We start from the raw sequence: 23,023 nt of genomic DNA on the forward strand, positions 1-23,023 counted from the left end.
ATACATACCATTTTGCATCCAAAGGACGGAGGCAAAGCATTTGGAGTGCATCTGTTACAATACATCCAGGGACTCAGCAGCATCTTATAAATATTTGATTTTACCTAAATCATTTATGTCTCTGTCAGGGGTCATTTTACTTGTTTTACATGAATAATTAAAAACATAATTAGGCAACCGTACAACCTGAAACACTAATCTCATTTTTCATTTTACAGTATCTCTCACTAGAGAACACAGCATGCTACAAGCACGTACTGCCCCCACCTTCCGAAAGCAGCTTACGGCTTACATTTTTGTTCACATGGAACACTGCGAAGAGAACTTGCCCAGCTACCATGCAACAAGTCTCTGCCGACCACAGATAACACAGCTCTGTTTCACAACAAAATGTACCAAAGGTAGTTGCTGCAGAGCAGAGAATGTGGCAAGAGCCTCGAGCTCAGAGGACGGACAGACCCGGGTGAGAATCTTGTTCTGCCACTTAAAAGCTGGGTGACCTTGGCTAAGTTATCTGACTTCTCTGTGTCTCGGTTTCCATCATTACTCAAATGGCATTAACAGTGCCTACCTGGGGAGGCTGTTTTGATGTTTGAAAGGAATCACGCACAGAAAGCGCCAAACACAGCGCCAGCAATTCAGCAAGTGCACAGTCAATGTGGGTTATTGTCAAACTATGCACAGCACAGATGGGTGACCACACCTATAATTTCACTTTCAGATGGAGTTCCACTCTAAAGCAATATTGTTTTTCCCACAAAACAAAACTGTGTCCTTGAGCAGAAACAACAAACAACAAAGGTAGATGTGGCCCAAATACTTGAGATGTTAAGTGTTGAGTAGCTGCTTTGAATTTACTATAACATCGAGTAAAAAACATTTCCATTATTTGTATCCTTTTGGGTTTATCAATGGAAAAGAAAATCTCAGTTTGATGTCTAATAAGCACTCCACACTTCAAATGATACTCATTCATTTCCCCCTTTTACCAGAAGTATTTAAGCTAGCAATAACACTGGTACCTTTGATTTATTTTCACAGCTCATAGGCATAATTTTTTACATACATCTATCACATGTCAAATAGCATGGGTTTTTGCATCAAGGTATTGATAAAATGTTTTGTTTTAAAATGAATTCATTTTAATTAAAATGAAGGGAATCAACTGAAAAACAGTAATATAGTATGATAGGTAAATGATACTATGATAATAATAAATAAATACATTTTAATTTAAATTTTAAAACAATAGCACAAAAAAGTGAATCTGGGTAAGGTGACATTTAAGAAGGTAGCAAGCAACAGCTAAAGACTGGAGAAAGATGGGCTAGGAGGAGGATGAGGAGGCAGGTAAGTTACCTAGGAGTGGACTTGATAGAACAAAGCCCTCTGGCTGTTCAACTGCTAACATGGATTTTGATTAAGTCAAAGCAGAATGATGGGGGAAGTGGAAGAAGCTGCAGGTTTCAAATTCAGAATCCTTAACCTGGAGTCCAAAGTCCATAGCAACAGCTACTCAGATTTGGGGGTCTATGCCCTCCTGAAACAGGAAGTAAAATTCTGAGCATGGGGACATAAATGGAGTTGGACTTTGGAGCCACTTGGGTCTGGATTTCAGTCCTAGATCTGCCACTATCCAGTTTTGACAAAGCTACTGCAATTCTGGGTGCTTCAGTTCCTATTCTGTAAAACTGGAATAATACAACAGCAACTTCACAAGTTTGCTGTGGGATCACAATAGTTGACATAGGGTGAAGGCCCAGAAGAGTTAATTCATTCACCACATTACTGCATGAAGGTGGCATTGTAAGCACCCAGAAATAAATCCATACATATATGGACAATTAATTTTCAAGGAGCAAAGAATATATGATGGAGAGAGGATAGACTTTTCAACAAATAGTGTTGGGAAAACTGGGCAGACACATACAGAAGAATGAACACTACTATTTCATATCATATGCAAAAATTAACTCAAAATGAATTAAAGACCTGAATATAAGACCGAAACCATAAACTTCCTAGAAGAAAACATAGGTGGTAAACTCTTTGACATGGGTCTTACTCGTTCTTTTCTGGATCTGACTACAAAGACAAGAAAAACAAAAGCAAAAATAAACAAATGGGAATATATCAAAGTGAAAAGCTTCTGCACAGAGAAAGAAACCATCATCAAAATGAAAAAGCAGGGGCTTCCCTGGTTGGCTCAGTGGTTAGGAATCCGCCTGCCAATGCAGAGGGCACGGGTTCAATCCCCATTCTGGGAAGATCCCACATGCCACAGAGCAACTAATTCTATATGCCACAACTACTGAAACTGTGCCCTAGAGCCCGGAAGTCACACCTACTGAAGCCCATGCGCCTAGAGCCCGTGCTCCACAGCGAGAAGCCACTGCAGTGAGAAGCCCGCCCACCGCAACGAGAGAGTAACTCCCACTCACTGCAACTTGAGAAAAGTGCTCGCGCAGCAATGAAGACGCAGTGCAGCCGTAAAATAAATAAATATACATCTTTAAAAAAAAGAAAACACAATTTAAAAGAAAAGAAAAGGCAACCTATTAAATGGGAGAAGGTGCTTGGAATGTGTATACCCACAGGGGGGTTAAATAGAAAGAACGCACAGAACTCAAAGACAATGAGACAAACAATCTGATTGAAAATTAGGTAGAGGATCTAAGTAGACATTTTTCCAGAGAAGACATACAGATGGCCAACAGGCACATGAAAAGATGTTCAACATGATTAATTAATAGGAAAATGCAAAACAAAATCACAGTGCAAATCACCTCACACCTGTTACAATGGCTATCACCAAAAAGACAAGAAATAAGTATTGGCAATGGTGTGGAGAAAAGGGAAACTTTGTGCACTGTTGGTGCAAACTTTTCCACTGTAGAAAACAGTAAGAATAAGTAAGAACAGAACTGTCATTTGACCTTCCTATTCCACTTGGGCATTTATCCAAAGCACATGAAAAGTAATTTGAAAAGATATGTGAACCTCTATGTTTAAAACAGCCATGATATAGAAACAACCTAAGTGCTCACAGATAGACGAACAGATAAAGAAGATGTGGTATATGTATATATAATGGAATACTACTCAGCCATGAAAAAGAAAGAAATTTTGCCATTTGCAACAACATGAATGGACTTTGAAGATATTACTCTAAGTGAAATAAGCCAGAAGGAGAAAGACAGATGTGTATTATTTCAGATATGTGTGGCAACTCAAAAAAAAAAAAAAAAAAAAATGAGCCAACTAAAATGAAAATAAACTCACAGATACAGAGATCAGAGGGGCAGTTACCAGGGGTGGGTGTAATGTGTGGAGGGAATCAACTGTACGGTGACTGATGGTAATGAGACTTGGGGTGCTGATCACCTTGTAGTGTACACAGATGTCAGGTTATAATACTATATACCTCAAGATTATATTTAAAAAATAGATGGCATTCTATACCTACTGTTTATAACAGTTCTTCCAGGCAGAGGATCCACAGCTTTTATAGACTCTCCCTGTGTCCAGGGCTCCCCACAGTGAAAAAACGCCCTGCACAGGGGCAGGGGAGACATACGAGTCACACCATGCATAAGGAATTACTTTCCGAATTTGATGGGGTGACTGAGGACCAGGCATTCACTGCATTCTTTGCAGGACATCCATTAACGGTTAATAAATTATACTCAGTGTGTCTAAATAATGCAGGCCTAAACAAGTATTCCCACTAAAATCTGACTAAATAGCAACAGATGCCAAAAGTTTTTTTATAAATCGATGTGAGAAGGAAAATAAGCCCCTCAGTATCTTACCTCCACCACTTGTCAACCAGCCTTCAACACTACAAGATGGGGGAAGACTACCATTACTGGACCATTAATGCTGAGACCCCCAACCACCCACAATTGCAGTGTGCATCCGGGAATGCTTTGGGGGAGAAGGGGACGACAGAGGATGAGACGGTTGCTTGGTATCACCGACTCAATGGACATGAGTTTGAGTAAACTCCAGGAGTGGGTGATGGACAGGGAGGCCTGGCGTGCTGCAGTCCATGCGGTCACAGAGTTGGACACAACTGAGCAACTGAGCTGAACTGAACTGAAACTAAGCAAGATGGACAAGGCAGAATAGTTGACCCTTTAAACATAAAATGTTGGATGACAACCCAGTAGAAGGTTCTGTGCCCTAAAACAGAAAAGTGGACTTTTTAAAAATTACCCTCTGAGTTCAAAACCTACATGAGTCTAGTTATATAACAAAGCCATGGTTTGCCCATTCTGTAACTGGTAGATTAAGCTTCAGTTTACCCAGAAGATAGCCGCTACTACCTGTGCGCAGGGCGACAGCTATGGGAATAATAGAAAGGATGTGAAGCTTGGCAGGCAGGAAACAGAGCTTACAGTGTGTCTTTCAAAGCCAGACCTAGGGAAATAGCTCCAACTTGAATTTCAGGGTTCAGGCAAGACTGAACAGTAACAGGCTGACAGGAATCCAAGAATCTGGATATTCGATTTTTTAAAAACTTTTTATGTTGTATTGGGGTAGAGCCGATTAACAATGTTGTGATAATTTCAGATGAACAGCGAAGGCACTCAGCCATACACACGCATGTATCTGTTCTCTCCCAAATTCCCCTCCCATCCAGGCTGCCGTATAGCACTGAGCAGATTTCTCTGTGCTACACAGTAGGTCCTTGCTGGTTACCCATTTCAAATAGAGCAATGTGTACATGCTGATCCCAAACTCCCTAACTATCCCTCTCCCCTGCAACAGTAAGTTCATTCTCCAAGTCTGTGACTCTGTTTCTGTTTTCTAAGTAAGTTTATCTGTATAATTTCTTTTTAAATTCCACACATAAAGGATGTCATATGATATTTCTCATTCTCTTTCTGACTTACTTCACTCAGTATGACAATCTCTAGGTCCACCTGCGTTGCTGCAAATAGCATTATTTCACTCTTTTTAATGGCTAAATAATAAGGGATCTGGATATTTGCAATAGGAAAATTGAAAAAGTGAAGAGCCAAAGCATATGTAGCATCCCCCAAAGAACAACGGAATTTTTTCTTAATTACACTTAAATTTTCTTTTTTGGGCAACCTTGAGCTAACCAGAGGTGCTGCAGGGTATTACAAAGACAGGGTTGGGCAGGCCCAAGTGTCAACGCTGCTGAACACCCAGATGCTTTCAAACATCTGTCTACTTGGCTGATGCTCTGCTTCTAATCAGAAACCTTGGCAGCCTCTTTGTGAGCAAAATGACCAATTCATTAATGGCATAAATAAAACTCAAAGCTTAAAGAAGAAAATGTGATCCAGGGAAAAAGATCCAATGCTGGTCCCTCTTCAGTACCTATCAAGGATCACTAAGATAATTGCAATAGGGTGGTGGGTGATAGAATAAAAATAAGTAACAGTTTCTTATCAAGCCAAATTGGAAACCCTAAGAACATGGACTTGGGAGATCACTCTGTATTTTCACTTGTTCCAAAAACCTGTCCTACATCAATATGCCAGGAATAGAAGTTTTATTGAAATGAGGACATACTTAGATTTTCACCATCAATGCTGGACTCTCTGTACATAGAGTAAGCAAAAGCCCTTTTCAAACCGTGGTTCTCATCTGCCACTAGCTATAAGGACAACAGGAAGAAGGGAGAAAAAGGGGACAAAGTTAGGAGCTGGGAGTAAAGTCAGACCAACAGGCAAGGGGTAATTCAGGGAGATGTGAGAGAAAAAATGGGAGAGCGTGAAACCACAAAAAACGAAAGCATGTGGAGATACACTCATGAACAGACAGAAATAGATTTACAAAGTAAAAGAAGAGGAAGCACAAATAGTGAGAGTCAAGAAGACAAGCACACAGAAAATTCCTAAAATATTCCTTACCAACCTCATAGTTGTTAAAGGCTTTTCTATGCGTGTGACACCTGGACAGTCGTGCTGAAACTGTGGAACTCCCTCCTGAGTGAGGGCTGAGTACAGAAGTCCATGAATTTGAACAGAAATCAAGCATCATGAAAATCACCACTGGAAACCCTGTGAGGGGCCCATGATGGCTCTCAGTAAGGCTCGCGTCAGTTTCTCCACCAACCTTGGTCAAAACAATGATTCTTCAGGGCACCATGGAGGAAGCAGTTGGTCAAAGAGCAGCTGCAATGAATGCAGAGTGTCCTTTCTGGTCAGGCACTCGCTCGGCTGCGGGTGGAGTGGGGTTACCATGTGAGCAAAAAGAGAAGCAGCATCAAATGCTCCTCTTGCACTGAGCTGGGGTGACGTGCTCAGTCATGGAACTAGCATATGGAAATGACTGAGGTTGTTTTTAAGATTGTATTTTTCTCTTTATACCAGTCTGCAGTGGAGAAGGCAACGGCACCCCACTGCAGTGCTCTTGCCTGGAGAATCCCATGGGCAGGGAAGCCTGGTGGGCTGCAGTCCATGGGGTCGCTGAGAGTCGGACACGACTGAGCGACTTCACTTTCACTTTTCCCTTTCATGCACTGGAGAAGGAAATGGCAACCCACTCCAGTATTCTTGCCTGGAGAATCCCAGGGACGGGGGAGCCTGCTGGGCTGCCATCCATGGGGTCGCACAGAGTCGGACACGACTGAAGTGACTTCGCAGCAGCAGTGAGACTCTTCATTGAGACTTAGTTTAAGTCTGTGGGTTCTTACGGAACTGCTTTATCATAAAAGCTCCAAGGATCAGGTGAAATAAAGTAGAGGCAATAGTCTCCTAATCTTTGTCTGAATTATATGGGCTCAGCAACATATTAGGACATGGTTCCTCCACAATTTACCTATGCAGACTTTCCCAACTGTTGATCTACTTTTATAATTTAACAACTACTTTTTGAATCCATCTATGTCAGGTATACGTAGACAAATAAGAAAGAATGTAGGCAAAGAAAAAATAGAGCAAACCAATAGGAAGTGTGAAAATAGCAGTAACGTGCATTTTGGCACATGTATTTACTGTTTGTTCTTAGTGTAAGGTAAAAGAAAAAGCGGTGGGAAAATAAAAAATAAAAAACACCCTCCAAATAGTTAAAACTCACAGGAGACCATGGCTTATTAACATACACCAGAACCACTATCTACATCTTAAATTCCAATCATTTAGTTAGAAGCTAATGCTAGAACAGCAAGATTATCTTGAAACGTTCTTGTTGAATGCATTATCTTTTCATTCTACAAAAATGAAAGAAAGGGAAATAACTTCAGATGAAATCAAATGAGAACTGGCACAACAGACAGTTATGGCTGTTCAGAAAGAAACAGAGATGCTATCTGTCTTCTAAAGATATTTTAGACAACTTTCGAGAAGTGGACTAGGGACAACCACATTGCTCTATTGATTATGCTGGATTGGATATATGGTCCTCTCCATGGGTTAAGACAGACATGAACATTAAGACTGTTTTATGGGAAAGCTACTGTCTGTATGTAACAGGCTGCTTTAAATATTAACTTTCTGTATTCATATTTTAATATCCAAAAGACAGTCTATTTTACAGATAAGTGACCTGTAAATTTCCAACAGAAAAAATAAGCATCTCTTCCTGAATTTATTTTGTAGAAGTGCAAGTTTCAAGAAAAGACTTTTGGGACTCAAAAATTAATGATTGAAGAAAAATAAGTTTTTTTGGCATCTAAGCAAGAAAGTTAGATCCAAAATGAATGATGATAACAGACGATGTGGCTCATGATATACTTTTTTTTTAATTAAACTTTTAATCTTCCTGATAACTGCAGATCCACATGTAGTTTTAAGAAATAATATAGAGGTCCTGTGTCCCCTTTATTCAGTTTCCCCAAATGGTCAAATCTTATATAACTAAAGTACAATGATATATACACTTTTTTAAACTAATATTATCCAGCTTGCCTATCAATACTATCCACCGTTGGTATTATCAACTCCCACATTTAATTCAGATACATGGCATCCTGCCCTGTATTTGTACTGTGTTCAACTCAATTTATATGATCCAGGCATAATAGACAAAGCAAATGGATCCTCATTTCTCTAAAAATGCTGGAATATTTATGAACTCATCTGACATTTTAAGAACAGGAGAATAAAGCTGTTCCTAGGTTCATGCATATTTAAAAAGAAAATCAAGTACAAGACAGGTTTTTCGGCACCCAAGTTTCTAGAGAAACATACATTAAAACTCTTTTAAGAGAAGAGAAGATACAATTTGATGTTTACATTTAACACTGCATACTCCAATGTTCATCACAGCACTGTTTACAATAGCTAGGACGTGGAAGTAACCTAGATGTCCATCAGCAGACAAATGGATAAGAAAGTTGTGATACATATACACAATGCAATATTATTCAGCGATTAATAAGAACACATTTGAATCAGTTCTAATGAGGTGGATGAAACTGGAGGCTATCATATAGAGTGAAGTAAGTCAGAAAGAAAAACATCAATACAGTATACTAACGCATATATATGGAATTTAGAAAGATGGTAATGACGACCCTATATGCAAGAGCAAAGGAGACACAGATAAAAAGAACAGAATTTTGGACTCGGTAGGAGAAGAAAAGGGTGGGATGATTTAAGAGAATAGCACCGAAACATGTATATTACCATATGTGAAAGAGATGACCAGTTCAAGTTCGATGTATGAAACAGGGCACTCAAAACTGGTGAACTGGGACAACCCAGAGGGATGGGATGGGGAGGGGGGTTCAGGATGGGGGACACATGTACACCCGTGGCTGATTCATGTCAATGTATTGCAAAAATCACCACAGTATTGTAAAGTAATTAGCCTCCAATTAAAATAAATTCATTTTTAAAAAATGGTTGGTACTTTAAAAAAAAAAACCTCTCCTATGGAATCATGTTAGATTATTTATGGGATATTAGCCTGTCTAGCATGATGTCATAAATTCTGAAGTCATAAGCACAGTTTGAGAAGTAACAAAGATTTATTTCTGCTTCTCAGAAAGCTGTGCTTCTGAATTTCAGAGACAGATGCATTCACATTTGGATGGCTGTGCTCTAAAGTCAGGCACATGCGCCCACAGATAGGCAACAACTTGTGGATCACTCTGGAGGCCAGCAGAGTGACAGAGATTGATAATCAGCTTCTGGAAGACCAAGGTCATGAATCAACTTGCATTGAGTGAACCCTACACTTGTCTAAAACCTGTCATTGGAGATACCAAGCTGAAAGCTGTCACTGAAACATGTTATCTTTGCAGAAGGCTGTCAAGCGTTGCAAGTCAAGTAGAAAACCATATCAGAGAGCCCAGCAAATTGCCTTTGGCAGGCTTCCGGAATGTGGCACCAAGGTGGCACTCAACCCCCAGATCTGATTACCCCAGCATAGCAAAGCTCTCCCCCGCCACATTCAGACTGTCTATAGAGTAATATTCCCATCACGGATCTCCAAAGGACACTAACATTTGAAACACAAAACAGAGCTACTGTTAGAGGAAATCTGAATTGTAACTATAAATACACCATCTAAATTCGGGGAGTAGAAAGGTGCAGGTGAAAAGGTGTGTACAAATAATATTATTGGTATACAAGTTTGTCCTGAGCAGCTGCTCAAATGGATAAATCGAGGTACAGGAGAATGGTGTAATGCTGCTATAATGCTCGAAGACCTGTTTATGGGGACATTATGAAAAAGAGCTCGAAGCCAGGAACCACTGTGTTGAGTGGAAAACAATTCTAAGATCAAGTCAGACCAACCCAAAGCAATCAGCCGCACAAAATCTCTGACAAATGCTGGTTCAGAGAAAGAAAATGGAGCCCTAAAGTTGTATGTGCAGCCACTTAGGTGTTTTTTGTTTTGTTTTTTTAAAGGCAACTCAGTGACCCACAACATGAATGGGACCAAAAGACAGATAATGAAGTCATTTTAGCTCTGCATGAGGGCTTCAGGCAGCCAAAGCTCCTGGAGGGATCGCTAAGAGTGCTCTGTACTGACATCCTTGGCTACAAAGGGATCGTTTCAAAGAGAGAGAGAGTGAGTCAGTTTTAATGGGTTGGGTTATAAGAGTAGAAAAATAAGATAAGAAAAAATACCTTTAGCACCACAGAATCCCACTTAACACTAGGCAAAAACGTAATATAACACCCAGGCATTTATTTTCAAGTCAAACAATGGGGCACAGAAAGGCAATCTCTGCTACTTCCATCAATGATCTGTAACTGTTATTTTCATAGTAGTGATTAAGAGAGAAGCACTTTGCATTAGCAATTCTGAAAATGTGGTATTTTGTATTCATGGACCCTAAGTGAAAGGTGAGGTAGGTAAAAGGAAGCCAGAAAATCAAACTGCTGGTCTGATACACAAAGGGATAAGACAGTGTTCATCTGTATTGTAATACAAAACAAATATTAACAAATCAAATTCTCAAGGGAGACAAGAAATGCATTTCCATCTATGCATTTGGCATGATGATGTCTAGTAGAAATTTCTGTAATGAGAGAATGTTCTCTGACCATGCGGCCTGTTATGGTATCCACTAACTATATGTGGCTACCGAACATATGAAACATGGCTAATACAATACTGCACAAAGAGATCTATAGGTTCTTTGAAATTCCTATCAAAATTCCAAAGGCGTTTTTCACAGAAAAAGTTAAAACCATCCTAAAATTCCCATGAAGTCACCAAAGACCCAGAATAAGAAAAGGAATCCTTAGAAAGAAGAACAAAGCTGGAGGCATTATACTTCTTGATTTCAAATGATACTCCAAAGCTATGATAATCAAAACAGTATGGAACTGGCATAAAAATAAACACATCAACCAATGAAATAAAATCTAGATTCTAAGTAATAAACCCACACATAGGAATATTTGCTCATAATTGACAAAAGAGCCAAGAATACTCAACAGGAAAAGGATAGCCTCGTCAGTAAAAGGTGTTGGAAAAATGAAACATCCCTCATGAAAAGTAACTTGAAATGGATTAAAGACATAAATGTAAGACCTGAAAGTATAAAACTCCTAGAAGAAAACATAGGGAGAAAGCTCCTTGACATTGATCATGTCAATGATAATTTGGATATGACGCTAAGAGAACAAGCGACGAAAGCAAAACCAAACAAAGGAGACTCACCAAAATAAAAAGCTCTGCACTACAAAAGAAATGACCAATAAAATGAAATGGAAAAATGTTATATGCCAATTGTATCTTAATGTGTGCTCAGACACTCAGTCGTGTCTGACTCTTTGCAGCCCCATGCATTATATCCTGCCAGGCTCCCCTGCCCAAGGAATTTTCCAGGCAAGAATACTGTAGTGGGTTGCTATTTCTGACTCCAGGGACCTTCCTGACCCAGTGATTTAATACATGTCTCTTGCATTTCCTGCACTGGCAGGTGGATTCTTTACCACTAGCGCCACCTGGGAAGCCCTGTATCTTAACAAAGCTGAAAAAAAAGTCAAGGTAACTCCTACCTCTATCCCCAAATACAAAGATCTGAATGTGTGTCACTTCTGCTTTCCAACATTGCAAACAGACACCCTAAGAAGGCAAGAAACAAAAACAAAACTATACATGGAATAAATTTTACTCTTACTTAGCTTTAATTAATTTAAATTTAAATATAGCTCCACATAGCTAGTGGTCACCATATTAGAACGGAGGTCTCAAAGTTCACTCTATATACTTTATATGGACTGACCCACTCAAATCTTTACAATCCTATGAGACTGATACAATTTCATTATCCATATATGTTTCTACCTTTATGTTTTTACCCTATCAGATTGAAAAAAAATCTTTAAGCACAAAGTGGTTAGGCAGTTTGCCCAGAATCACACAGCTAGTAAAGCAAGCTGCCGGTTCTCAATCCGAGGGTCAATTCCAGAGCTCTCACTCAGCTCTATGTAATCTATAGTAACGTGCACAACTGAAGGAAAAAGTCATGGTTAAGGTACAGACCAGAGATACCAGAAACACTTCCTGTTGTGCTACAGACAGGTAAAGAAGACGCAGTTTACCTGTTTTCCCTGTGTTTTTCATCCAGGTTTTGTTAGAAGACTCATTGTCGAAGCCATCAAGTTGCAGGTCCTGGTACTCGTCACTGACACGTGCATGCTGGTCTGAAATGTCTATCGGTGACTGCTGACGGCCCCCACAGCTGACACTGGACGTGACCCAGTGCTCAGGACCGTAGGCGCCTGTTAAGAGAAAGCAAGACTTCAATTCTTGTGTCTCAAGGGGCACGGATGGAATGAATAAGACACACAAAAGTCAAGCACTTCATCTGCCAAGGTACCTTTTCCTACGTATCTCCACCCTAATGATGTTGGTATACTTGAAAACTATCAGCCCAAGCCACTTGCTGGATAGGGCAAGAAAATGTGAGAAAAAAAAATGTTACTTGAGATAGTTTTGCTTCTTGATTTATAATCAAATATTTGCTCGTTTTACCTGTTACCCAATTAAGAAAATTGAGCAGAAGGGTTGTCAAAGTTATTCACATTTAAAAAAATTGCTTTAAAAATAATTTTCCTAAAATAAACAGAGCATTTATTCACAAGAAAACACCTTCATCAACTTAGCATGTTCTGCTATTGTGAACATTATATGAAACACAACTTTCTGTTATGTTTCTAGGAATTTCTGAACTGGAAAAAAAAAATTAAAAGCAACACTACACTGGATAAGAGTCACTACAAACAATGTAGTCAATAGGGTATGGTTTTCCTTTGGCTAATTGTGAGATTTTTCAGTGTAGCCAGTTTGAACACATATGTATTAAGGCACTCACTTCTCTCTCAGCCACTCTCTGTCATAGGAGATGGGGATACAAAGCTACATTAAGACTGGACTCGGCATTCATACAAATAAAGATTTTTGGAGGGACATGTGCCATGGAAATAGACAAAGAGAATGCAGCTATCATGCATAACCCTAATGAGTGTCAAGCAGGCACAGGGAGAGAAAATTTTACAACCTTCATGACAAGACAAAGCAGAAGTAGTCAACTAGAAAAAAAAATCATTTACTAGAGAGATTAAGATAAATTTTTTGTTTGAAAACCAGACATAGAATAGGTCTAAATGGTATAATTTTTCATTTTTTTTATTTTATATTGGAGTACAGTTGAGTTACAATGTTGTATTAGTTTCAGGTGTACTGCAAATTGTTTCAATTATACATATATACTCTTTTTCAGATTCTTTTTGCACAGAGGTCATTACAGAATATTGAGTAGTTTCCAGTGCTATACCATAGGTCCTTCTTAATTATCAATTTTATATATAGCAGCATGTAATAACTGTATAATAATTAGAAGATAAAACTTCGGCTTCTCAATCAATATAGTTTAGTGTGTGTATAAATAAACTTATACACATGTATTCCCAGCGGGTTTTTTTTTAGCTTTAAATTTCTTCACGTATCAAATAAAAGGGGATGAATGGCCAAAGTGACTTTAGGTGATCAACTCATCCATGAACCCATTCCTTTCTGCCTCATTCCATACTTAGCCTTGCATGAAGGAAGACAGGAGGGCATCTCAGGTCTCCCTCCTATCAAGTAAGAGTCCACACCTGTGCCCAACACCCACCACACACTCACTGACCATGGATTTCCCCATTCCCCTAAGTCTGATACAGCTCACAGCAGATACAAATAGGGGAACCATGAACAAAGGGGTGACCACAAAAAACCTTTTCAGTCACAGTAATGGAAGCTTCATGGCTGCAAGATTAACTGACAAAGCTGCCCCCAAAATGATTCAAATGCTTGCCGTCTGGCAAAGAGCTTGGCCTCACTCTACGCCTGCATCCTTTTCCCTAATCCTCATCCCAAAGACTAAGATAAAAGAGACTATCAGAAAGAACACGTTCACTGATGGGCAAAGATTTAGCGACCTCAGTGCACGTTTCAAAATTACTTGTAAGTGCCAAAAGACTTTCTGCAAAAAGTTAGCATCACCACTTCCTTGACTGTAGGATTCCAACTACATTAGGAATTGTCAAAGGCTGTTTCCTCACGTCATGTCACCTCTTGGTCAAATTCCCTAAGACTGTGTGAGATGAATCACAAAGGAACAGTGTGTGCATTTGCTGCATTTGGATATGCTTCACCTTGCATCAATATAGTTGAAGAAAAAAAGGAGAGGAAAGCGGACGGCTGCTGCTGCTGCTAAGTCGCTTCAGTCGTGTCCAACTCTGTGTGACCCCAAAGACGGCAGCCGACCAGGCTCCATCCTCCCTGGGATTCTCCAGGCAAGAGTACTGGAATGGGACGCCATTGCCTTCTCCAAAAGTGGACGGGAATGGCTCCAATTATCCTATTTGCTCTAGATTTTCTTCCACATACCAAAAAGATTCCTTAAAAAATTGAATAAAGTGCCGTTGATGTATTTGATAGCTGAGCACCATGTTAATTCTGACTAAGCTACAACTGGGCCTCTATGTTGGAAATATGGAAACTGAAGTGTTAGAATATTGTGTGTGCGTGTGTATGTATATAATGTCTTTCAGAAACTCACTACTACAATAAAATTACACTCAATGGAAAAAAATGCATGGTAAAAAATCAATTCTAACACATGTGACTCCAAAGAACTAAGAACGCAAGCCATCATTTGTAAAAACACCTAGACACCTGATAGTTATCCTACTAATAAAAAAAAAATACTCTGTAACGTCTGAAAGATACTTGTCATTCACATTATTTCTCATAACCTGCCAGACATGGGTGAAATATAAGTTAGCACTCTATAAAAATATAATAAGGGTTCCTATCAGTGAGATTCATTTATTCACTGGTAACAATCTGAAGATTTAAGCCAACTACCATGCTTGCTTTCACACTTCTACCCAATATATGCTCAAGTGCAATTTTAATTGAAACTGATCTTCCATTTCAGATTTTAAATTAATTCTTCTTTGGAGTGCTTCATGCTCCAGACACCCTTGCTTTGCAAAAGCCCCTTATGTCATTAGTGGAGGAAATAGAACACTTTTTCCAAGCTTGCAGGTATCGATTACCTATTCTCACGCTGAAGCACCACTGCCGTTTCACACTGTATAAATCTCTTCAGTGTTCAGACACTTTATAAAGGACTGAGAATTATATCATTAATCATTTCCAGATGCACAAGTCTCACAGCATTGAATGCTTTGTTTTTCAAAACTTTGAGTAAATGCCTTTAAGCTAAAAACATGACTCAAAACAAAACCAAACCACTGTGGTTAACAGAAACCTAGTTCTGACGGAGGGAAAACAACCAGCAAGCAGCCTTCCTCTCTCAGGTCTGGGATTACCCACCTAAAGTAAGAAGAAAAAGTCATGTGCATTTTTGTTTCCTCTTATTGCCTCTTTCTTAGAATATCTGCATTTTAACAGCTGGACCTATTTAGAGCAGTTCACCAACTCTGACATGACAATCTAATACGTAAGGCTATCTTCTCAAAAAGGGGAGGCATGGGGCTCAGAGGTAGAAACCGCAGGGTAGCTTGGCTGCCAAGAGTAACTCCCTGTTCACCTGTTAAGAGTCTGGGATAATTTAGATCCGATTGAGACATACTACCAACATATTAGTACCAAGGGAATTTAACAGTGACTTCCCCTCAATCTAGAATGAAAAATATTTTCTTTTTTTTTGGCTGGACACAAAGGAGATCTTACTTCCCTGACCAGGGCTCAAACCCATGCCCCATGCAGTAGACATGCAGAGTCTTAGTCACTGAACTGCCAGGGAATTCCCAGTATTTTCCTTTTAATAAATTCAGTGAATACATCTGAAACTCCTGGCTGAAGGTTTTGACCTCAGTGTAAATATCCCCTTGCCAAGGAGGCTTTCGTGAGAAATGCACAGGGTTCTGTATTCTCCTGGGAATGGGTTCTTATTTTCCTAAGGACATCTTATCATGAATGTAATTATTTACTCTTTAGTGTCTGGCTTCCCCACCAGCTCATTACTCTATGAGAACAGGTTCCTTCTCTACATTGTTCGACTTGATTCTACTGTCTAGCATAGAACTTTATAGACAATGAGCTCCTAGTATACATATTTTTACCACAAATACCTGAATTGGAAGATGACATTAAGAAATCTTCCATAGGTCTGTCTTCTCATGACATGTTCTCTGTCATTACTTTGGTTTTAATTTTACACTTCTATCTGCTGATTTCTTCCTAAGTCTTCATTTCCTGGACTCAAGATGTCAGCTTTCAAAGTAAACACTCATTTCTTCATTAAGACATTACATTAATCTGAACAGTGATACAGTAACACTGTATCAGCAAAGACATGATGTGCAGGATAGAATCTATGTGCAAACTTAACAAGTCCACCAACAGCAATTAAGGTTTTTTAAAAGAAAGGAATGTGATAAAACTGCTTTCAAAACCTTTTGGGAAACGATTATTTTTAAGGCGCTCATTTTTCCTACACTTTAGCAGAGCTCTAATCAAAGAAGGTCAATTAAGGAGGCAACTTAGTCTTATTCATTACTTCATCACCAAAGTCACTCCAATACTGACTCAACAAATGCTCAGTACCAGGCTCAGTGCTAAGAAATGGTGGTTGGAGGGGTGGAGACACAATGGATGCCTCTGTCAGCTCATCTGTACAACGAACGGGGAATATTAGTGATTTGACCTCAAAGGCTGGTTCTGAGGATCAGATGAGATAATCCACAGAAGATACTCAGTATAGGAAAAAAACAACAGAAACTCAGTACGTGGTGGCTGGTGTGATTATTTCCACTGTTACTTGTATTATAAAATACATAGCAATCCCTCAAGAACCCAACTATATATAATGAAGGAAAAAACCGTGCAGCCCAAGCAAGGACTAAGGTAGGGGGAGGCAGGCATTAGGCACTACACAGGGAGAGAGGAGAGAAACCGGAAGGAGAGGAATTTACACCAGAAGTGGAGAGAAATTTACACCAGAAGTGGAGAGAAATCTACTAGGTCCAAGTGCTTCCTGCACGGGCAGAGGGCAAGAGTAAAAAGCACCACTGAGCCCTTCAGGAGGTGAAGTTTAATCCTAGCACCTGCTGCATTTAGGGACTAACTTCCCAAGAGGAAGGCAGAAAAGGGGGGAAAAGGCAACTTCTCAATGGAGAAGCCTGGTAAATAGCACCTCAGCCAAGTGATGGAGGTCAACCCCACCTTCAGTATCACGGATTATCATGCACATCCTCACAGGGTGTGGTAAGAAGGGTACAGAACCACTGTCGGATTCTTTTTCAAAAATCCATAACCCCCATGATGAGGAAAACATCAGACAAACCCAAACTGAGGAACGGAACATTCTACAAAACACTTGGCCGATATTCCTTAAAAAACCTTGAGGTAATGACAAACAAGGAAAGACAATAAAAAACTGTGACAGACCAAAGAAGATTTAGGAGCCGAGACCGAGACTGCAATGTGGTATTTGAGACTGAATAATGGAACCAAACCTGGAATTAGTCAGAAAACCCATGAGCTCTGAATAAAGGCTGGAAGAAAGAGGAAGACATATTTATGAAACTCACAGAAAGCAAATAAAACCTAAGTATTGTTAAGTGGGCTACAATTTAATACCTAGATTTTACTGACTTTATTGTTATATATTTGGGGGGAGCTCTATGGCCTAGTGGATGAAGGAGATGGATATTGATTTACAGATTACGCTGTGCTTATTGTCATACCCTCTTTGTAAGAAAGAAATTTGCACACAGCAATGCCAAAGGAAAAGAGAGGTGGCCTAAAGAAGGATATTTCATATATTTAAGGTTACATAAAAACCTTCAAAAGTTGGACAAATTATAGCTAAGAAAAAACATTATTAGCTTAATTTATAGCTCATTTGTGCATGAAAAGAACCCACCTCTACCTCCACAGTGTACCATTAACAAGTCACTGTATTTTCTCATTTTGAGATGCTTACAATGCAGCAGACTACACCAAGAAGACATATTTTCTACAGGAGGGTGGATAAATCACACAACTGGAGATTAATTCCAACTGGCCTGTTTAAGGTAGACAATTCCCCATTGAAAATAATGGCAAATACTGTAAATCTGGGTTCACGTCTGAGATCCTGCTTAACATGCACTGCTTCTTTAAGGCATATTTCTAACTCAAAGAACTTGGTTAACGTGCATAAATCCGGAAGCCAAACTAAGCTAATATGTTCAAAGAAAAATAAAAACCTGAGGGATACATCTCAACCCCCTCCACATCTCCAACAATATTACTTGAAAAACTAAGAGGAGCAAATATAACTGGTTAGCAGTAAGACTTTTCTACAGTGTAAGTAAACCATCTCACTTCAGTATACTTCACTGTTAATATCTGAGCTGAGAAGAGATTAAAGTGTTACCTTTAGAGCATATAAATCATACTTTTGTCTAAAAGCAAAGATTTTCAAAGGTCTATGATTTGTATTCCAAACAATGGTTTCTTTAAATACATAAGAGATTCTTTGCAGAAAATAAGCATACACCTTGAATTTATTTTACTAATAACATACCCAAATAATCGTTTCTATTCACTAATGAAAAGCCATTAAAAATAATGAATTCTGTCTCAATCTAATTAAAAACAAAACTAATATACATGTTATATGCTACTTGTAGTCAAATATGCTTATTAATGCCTCCCTCAAGGAATTTACATTAAAAGCATTACCTTGATCCAGGCATCTTGGTGTCTACTTTTAACCAACAGCAACACTCCAAAAATAATGTATATTCATTTCTTAACCTAACAGTATAATTAATGTTTTTCTCCCAAATCTAAAACACATATTTAAACTATTCTATTTTTTAATTAAAAAACTTTATGGGACTTAACTTATGATTCTTCTGCATTTTCCACCCCTGGTAGCTAATTACGTGTTGTTAAGTTAAACAATGTGTACATGAAAAATGGAAAAAGGACTAAAAAGTACTCATGTTGCTGATGTCCAGATCATCTCTAAAACTCCAAAGAGTTCTAAATGTTACAAGAATACTTCCTGTAACACCTGGAAGAATCAAACAGGCATATTAAATTTTGTTGATATTTTAGCTAACATTCACTCTCACTGTATACAGTCCTGAAAGTAACAACAAGGATCTGGCGAGGATTACACAAATAATTACAAACACAGTGATCCACCAGTACATGGCACATATTAATAGCGCTCAGTTATCATGATTATCTATACTTTCATCTGGAAACCACAACCAAAACTAAATTCTGGGTGATGTGACCCTGGCTCCAGGGCTCCAAAAATAGCACCTGATTGCTTACCTGGCCATTAGTTTAATTCTATTGTCCTTGACAAAAGATTAACTCAGGAAGGAGTGTTAATCCAGGACTGAACCACTGAGTAGAGGGGATTTCCCTGGTCAGAGGAAATGGTTTAGGTGGGAGGTTTGGGGAAGACTCTTGAGACTCCCTTAGACTGCAAGGAGATCTGACCAGTCAATCCTGAAGAAAATCAGTCCTGAATATTCATTGGAAGGACTGATGCTAAAGCTGAAACTCCAATACTTTGGCCACCTCATGCGAAGAACTGACTCACTGGAAAAGTCCTTGATGCTGGGGGAAAGATTGACTGCAGGAGGAGAAGGGGACGACAGAGGATGAGATGGTTGGATGGCATCGCTGACTCAAAGGACATGAGTTTGAACAAGCTCTGGGAGTTGGTGATGGACAGGGAAGCCTGGTGTGCTACAGACCATTGAGTTGCAAAGAGGTGGGCACGACTAAACTGAACGGGATAGGATTCAACCTAACCTTTGCCGACAAAGGTCTGTATACTCAAATCTATGGCTTTTCCAGTAGTCATATACAGATGTAAAAGGTGAATCATAAAGAAGGGTGAGCATGAATAATTGATGCTTTTGAAGTGTGGTGCTGGAGAAGACTCTTGAGAGTCCCTTGGACTGCAAGGAGACCAAGCCAGTCAATCCTAAAGGAAATCAACCCTGAATATTAACTGCAAAGACTAATGCTGAAGCTGAAGTTCCAATACCCTGGCCACCTGATACAAAGAGCTGACTCACTGGAAAAGACCCTGGTGCTGGGAAAGACTGAAAGCAAAAGGAGGAGGGGACAGCAGAGGATGAGATGGTTAGACAGCATCACCAACTCGATGGACACAACTTTGAGCCAATTCCAGGAGACAGTGAAGGGGAGGGAAACCTGGCATGCTGCAGTCCATGGGGTCACAAAGTCAGACATGACTTAGCGACCTAACAACAATATTCAAACCCAGGCTCCAGATTTTTGTTCTGAGTCTGCGGCAACAACCTACCTACTCCCTGAATGGGAATAGAGAAGAAGCAAGGAATGGACTGACTTTGAAAAAAGACAGAATGAGGTGGAGGCCAAAGCTGACAAGGAAAAAGGCAGGCGGTGAAGAGAAGGGATAGGACCTGACCAAACAGATGCTGCAATTCAAATTTTATCTCTAGACTTCTCGATTTTAAGTGTCTTTGTAGTCAAAACTTCTTGATTAGGCTTTCTGCTATTTGTGACTGAAGAAATATAGGAGATAATCAGAATGTTAGTTTAAAAATACCAACAGTTAAATCACTCAGTGCTTTCCACATTCATCACTAGGAAGAAAATGTCAAATTATAAAGATAAAAATCAGGAACGCATGCCGGATGGAATGTCTAAGGATAACATCTCCTGATTCCCCTTCCTTCCTTTCCTCTCTTCCTAGAGGAGAGGATAAACTTGAGTAAGGCTTTTAAGATCTCATTTAGACAAAAGGAGAGGGAACAAACAGGTCCTGAAGTCCCTGGCTATAACTTCACAGTGGGTAACACGGAGGTCACAGGACAGAGATCCCTGACTTAATGGGACCAGATGCCTCTCTCTGAAGCCTTTGGCCTCAGAGATAAGCCACAAGGCAAGTCACCACCTAGGGAAGACCTGCCAAGGTGACCCTGTATTATTTCCAAAGGTCACAATTTCATCTCAGGGTGGGGCAAACAAGACAATTAGGGTCTAGTTCAGTCTGGCTCAGACAATGCTGCGACTTCCTGTCTTTGGGTGGAAGGCCTTTTTCACACCATTTCTCTCTATAGTAAGTACCTAGCCTCACACTGTGTTGTAGAACAGAAGCTACTTCAGCTTATGAGAAATCCCCATCATGAGAAGGAACAGGCAAACATTTCCAGACACAGTCTGGGAGTTCAGTGTTTACAAGGGCTAAGAGTGTACAGACCAACCCCATGATACAAGGGCTGAGAGGAAAAGAACAAGGAATTAAAAATCATTTTATGAGGTGTTCACTCAACAGCTGAGCTGGGGTGGAGGGGGTGCATGGGTCTGGGAAGCACTTCAGAGGATACAGACAGGATGATTCACACCCTTCCTGCAACAACTATAAAAGGAGGAATGTATGCTCCAAAATGTATTAACTATTGAGTGCTATCTGGGGAAATGTCTAGACATAAAGTGCCACATTTATGAGGTGAAGCCAAAACAACACATGATGGATTCTGTGCCTCTGTGACACACTGTGAATAGTTCACTTCAACTTACACTCTCCTCTATTTCAATCAATTTATAGTGTGGGTAACATCCAATGAAGGGGATCTATAAGGAAAACCTGGAGAAATCAGCAGAAGCGACAGCAAAAAAAAGAACATTAACTCCTTTCAGTTCATCAAATCACAGGACACTCTGCCAACTTAGCTATTTAAAATAGTCTCCTCATCCAAGCTGTATTTTCTTCACCTCATGCATTTCTCTTTCGAGTATACAGTTTGTGAGAAAATAATCTCCATGACGTTAGATACTTGACTACTTGGTTCATGCAGTACACAGAAGGTACTCAATAAATAAGTATCAAAAGGGCCAGCATTAAGGTGAAGCACTCACCAAAACTCAGTCATCAAAATAGATAATATTCCAATGAAGTATTTTAAAATTTGAAGTGAATGCAAAAAAAAGAAAGAGTCTGAGGCAAAATGAAAAACCAGCAATCGCAAATATTGCATTAAAATGTAATTTCTCTTGATTACTGAGTTTTTTTGACACTCTAGTCCCAGCCCTACTAAAAATGATTTAGTGACATTTAATAGTATACGACCATCAAATGACATCAATAAGGAGAATCCATTTGGAGAATAGTCACTATGTGCCAAGTATCATGATGAAACATGTTATATTTTATCTTCTTTGAGCCTTTAAAAAACTTGTCTCAATTATATATGTTTCTGTTTCTCAGGTTAAGAAATTGAAGCTCAGAAGCCAGGAAACTTGCCCTCACATAGTGACAGACCATGGAGTCAATTTCAGATATATGGGACTAACCCATGCTATAAAACAAGAGTTCGCAAACTATGGCATGTGGGTCACATATAGCCCACCATGTGTTTTTGTAAATAAAGGTTTATTGGAACACAGCCACAGCCATTCACATATGTATTATCCATGTTTTTTTCCAGACTGTAACTCCAGAGTTAACTAGTCTTATGAGAGACAAAAAAAAAAAAAAACTCTAAAATATTTACCATCTAGCCTTCTGTTTACAAAATGAAAAAACTGGCAATAATGTAAATATTCAACAACAGGGGCTTGCTAAGCAAACTACTTCCATATTTAACAGTTCAAAAGTAGACAAATCCTATTCTCAGATAAATTCCCAATGGTTGCAAGTTTTAAATATTTAAAATAAGTAAAGGTACAAGAAGCAGTCGTGAGGAAGTTTGAAGTTGGAAAAGTATTTCTACCTATGTAAAATCCTAAGCATCAGAAAGACTAATAAAATCAAATATATTAAAGAAATATTTAATTTTCTGATAGCAGAATGAAGCATGAGAAACAACTAAAGACAAATGATCTGCAAAAACATTTGCAATTCAAACCACAAAAAGGAAAATGTCTTTATTATACCAAGGGATTCTAGAAACTGATAACCCAAAACCAGACATAAAAATGGGCAACAGATATGAATCAACAGTTGAAATAAAAAAGGAAAACACAAATGGCCCCTTAACACAGGAAAAGCTGCTCTGCCACACTAATAATAAGAAACACAAATTAAAATTGTATAAATGCATTTTACTCAATC

General features: G+C 39.2%; 1 protein-coding gene across 12 annotated transcripts in view; it reads right to left on the reverse strand.

The window, feature by feature from the left end:
- PTPRG (protein tyrosine phosphatase receptor type G) overlaps nt 1–23,023 on the reverse strand; it is a 767,420-nt gene that overhangs the window by 314,970 nt on the left and 429,427 nt on the right. For all 12 annotated transcript variants that reach the window (XM_081524560.1, XM_081524557.1, XM_081524554.1 and 9 more), the window contains one exon: nt 11,988–12,167. In XM_081524560.1, coding sequence (XP_081380686.1) covers nt 11,988–12,009 — 22 coding nt within the window. In that variant the 5' untranslated portion in view covers nt 12,010–12,167. The remainder of the gene's footprint in view (nt 1–11,987; nt 12,168–23,023) is intronic.

The sequence above is a fragment of the Giraffa tippelskirchi genome, chromosome 9 (genome assembly GCF_054371585.1).
Source record: "Giraffa tippelskirchi isolate mGirTip1 chromosome 9, T2T-mGirTip1v1.2.pri, whole genome shotgun sequence".
NCBI lineage: Eukaryota > Metazoa > Chordata > Mammalia > Artiodactyla > Giraffidae > Giraffa > Giraffa tippelskirchi.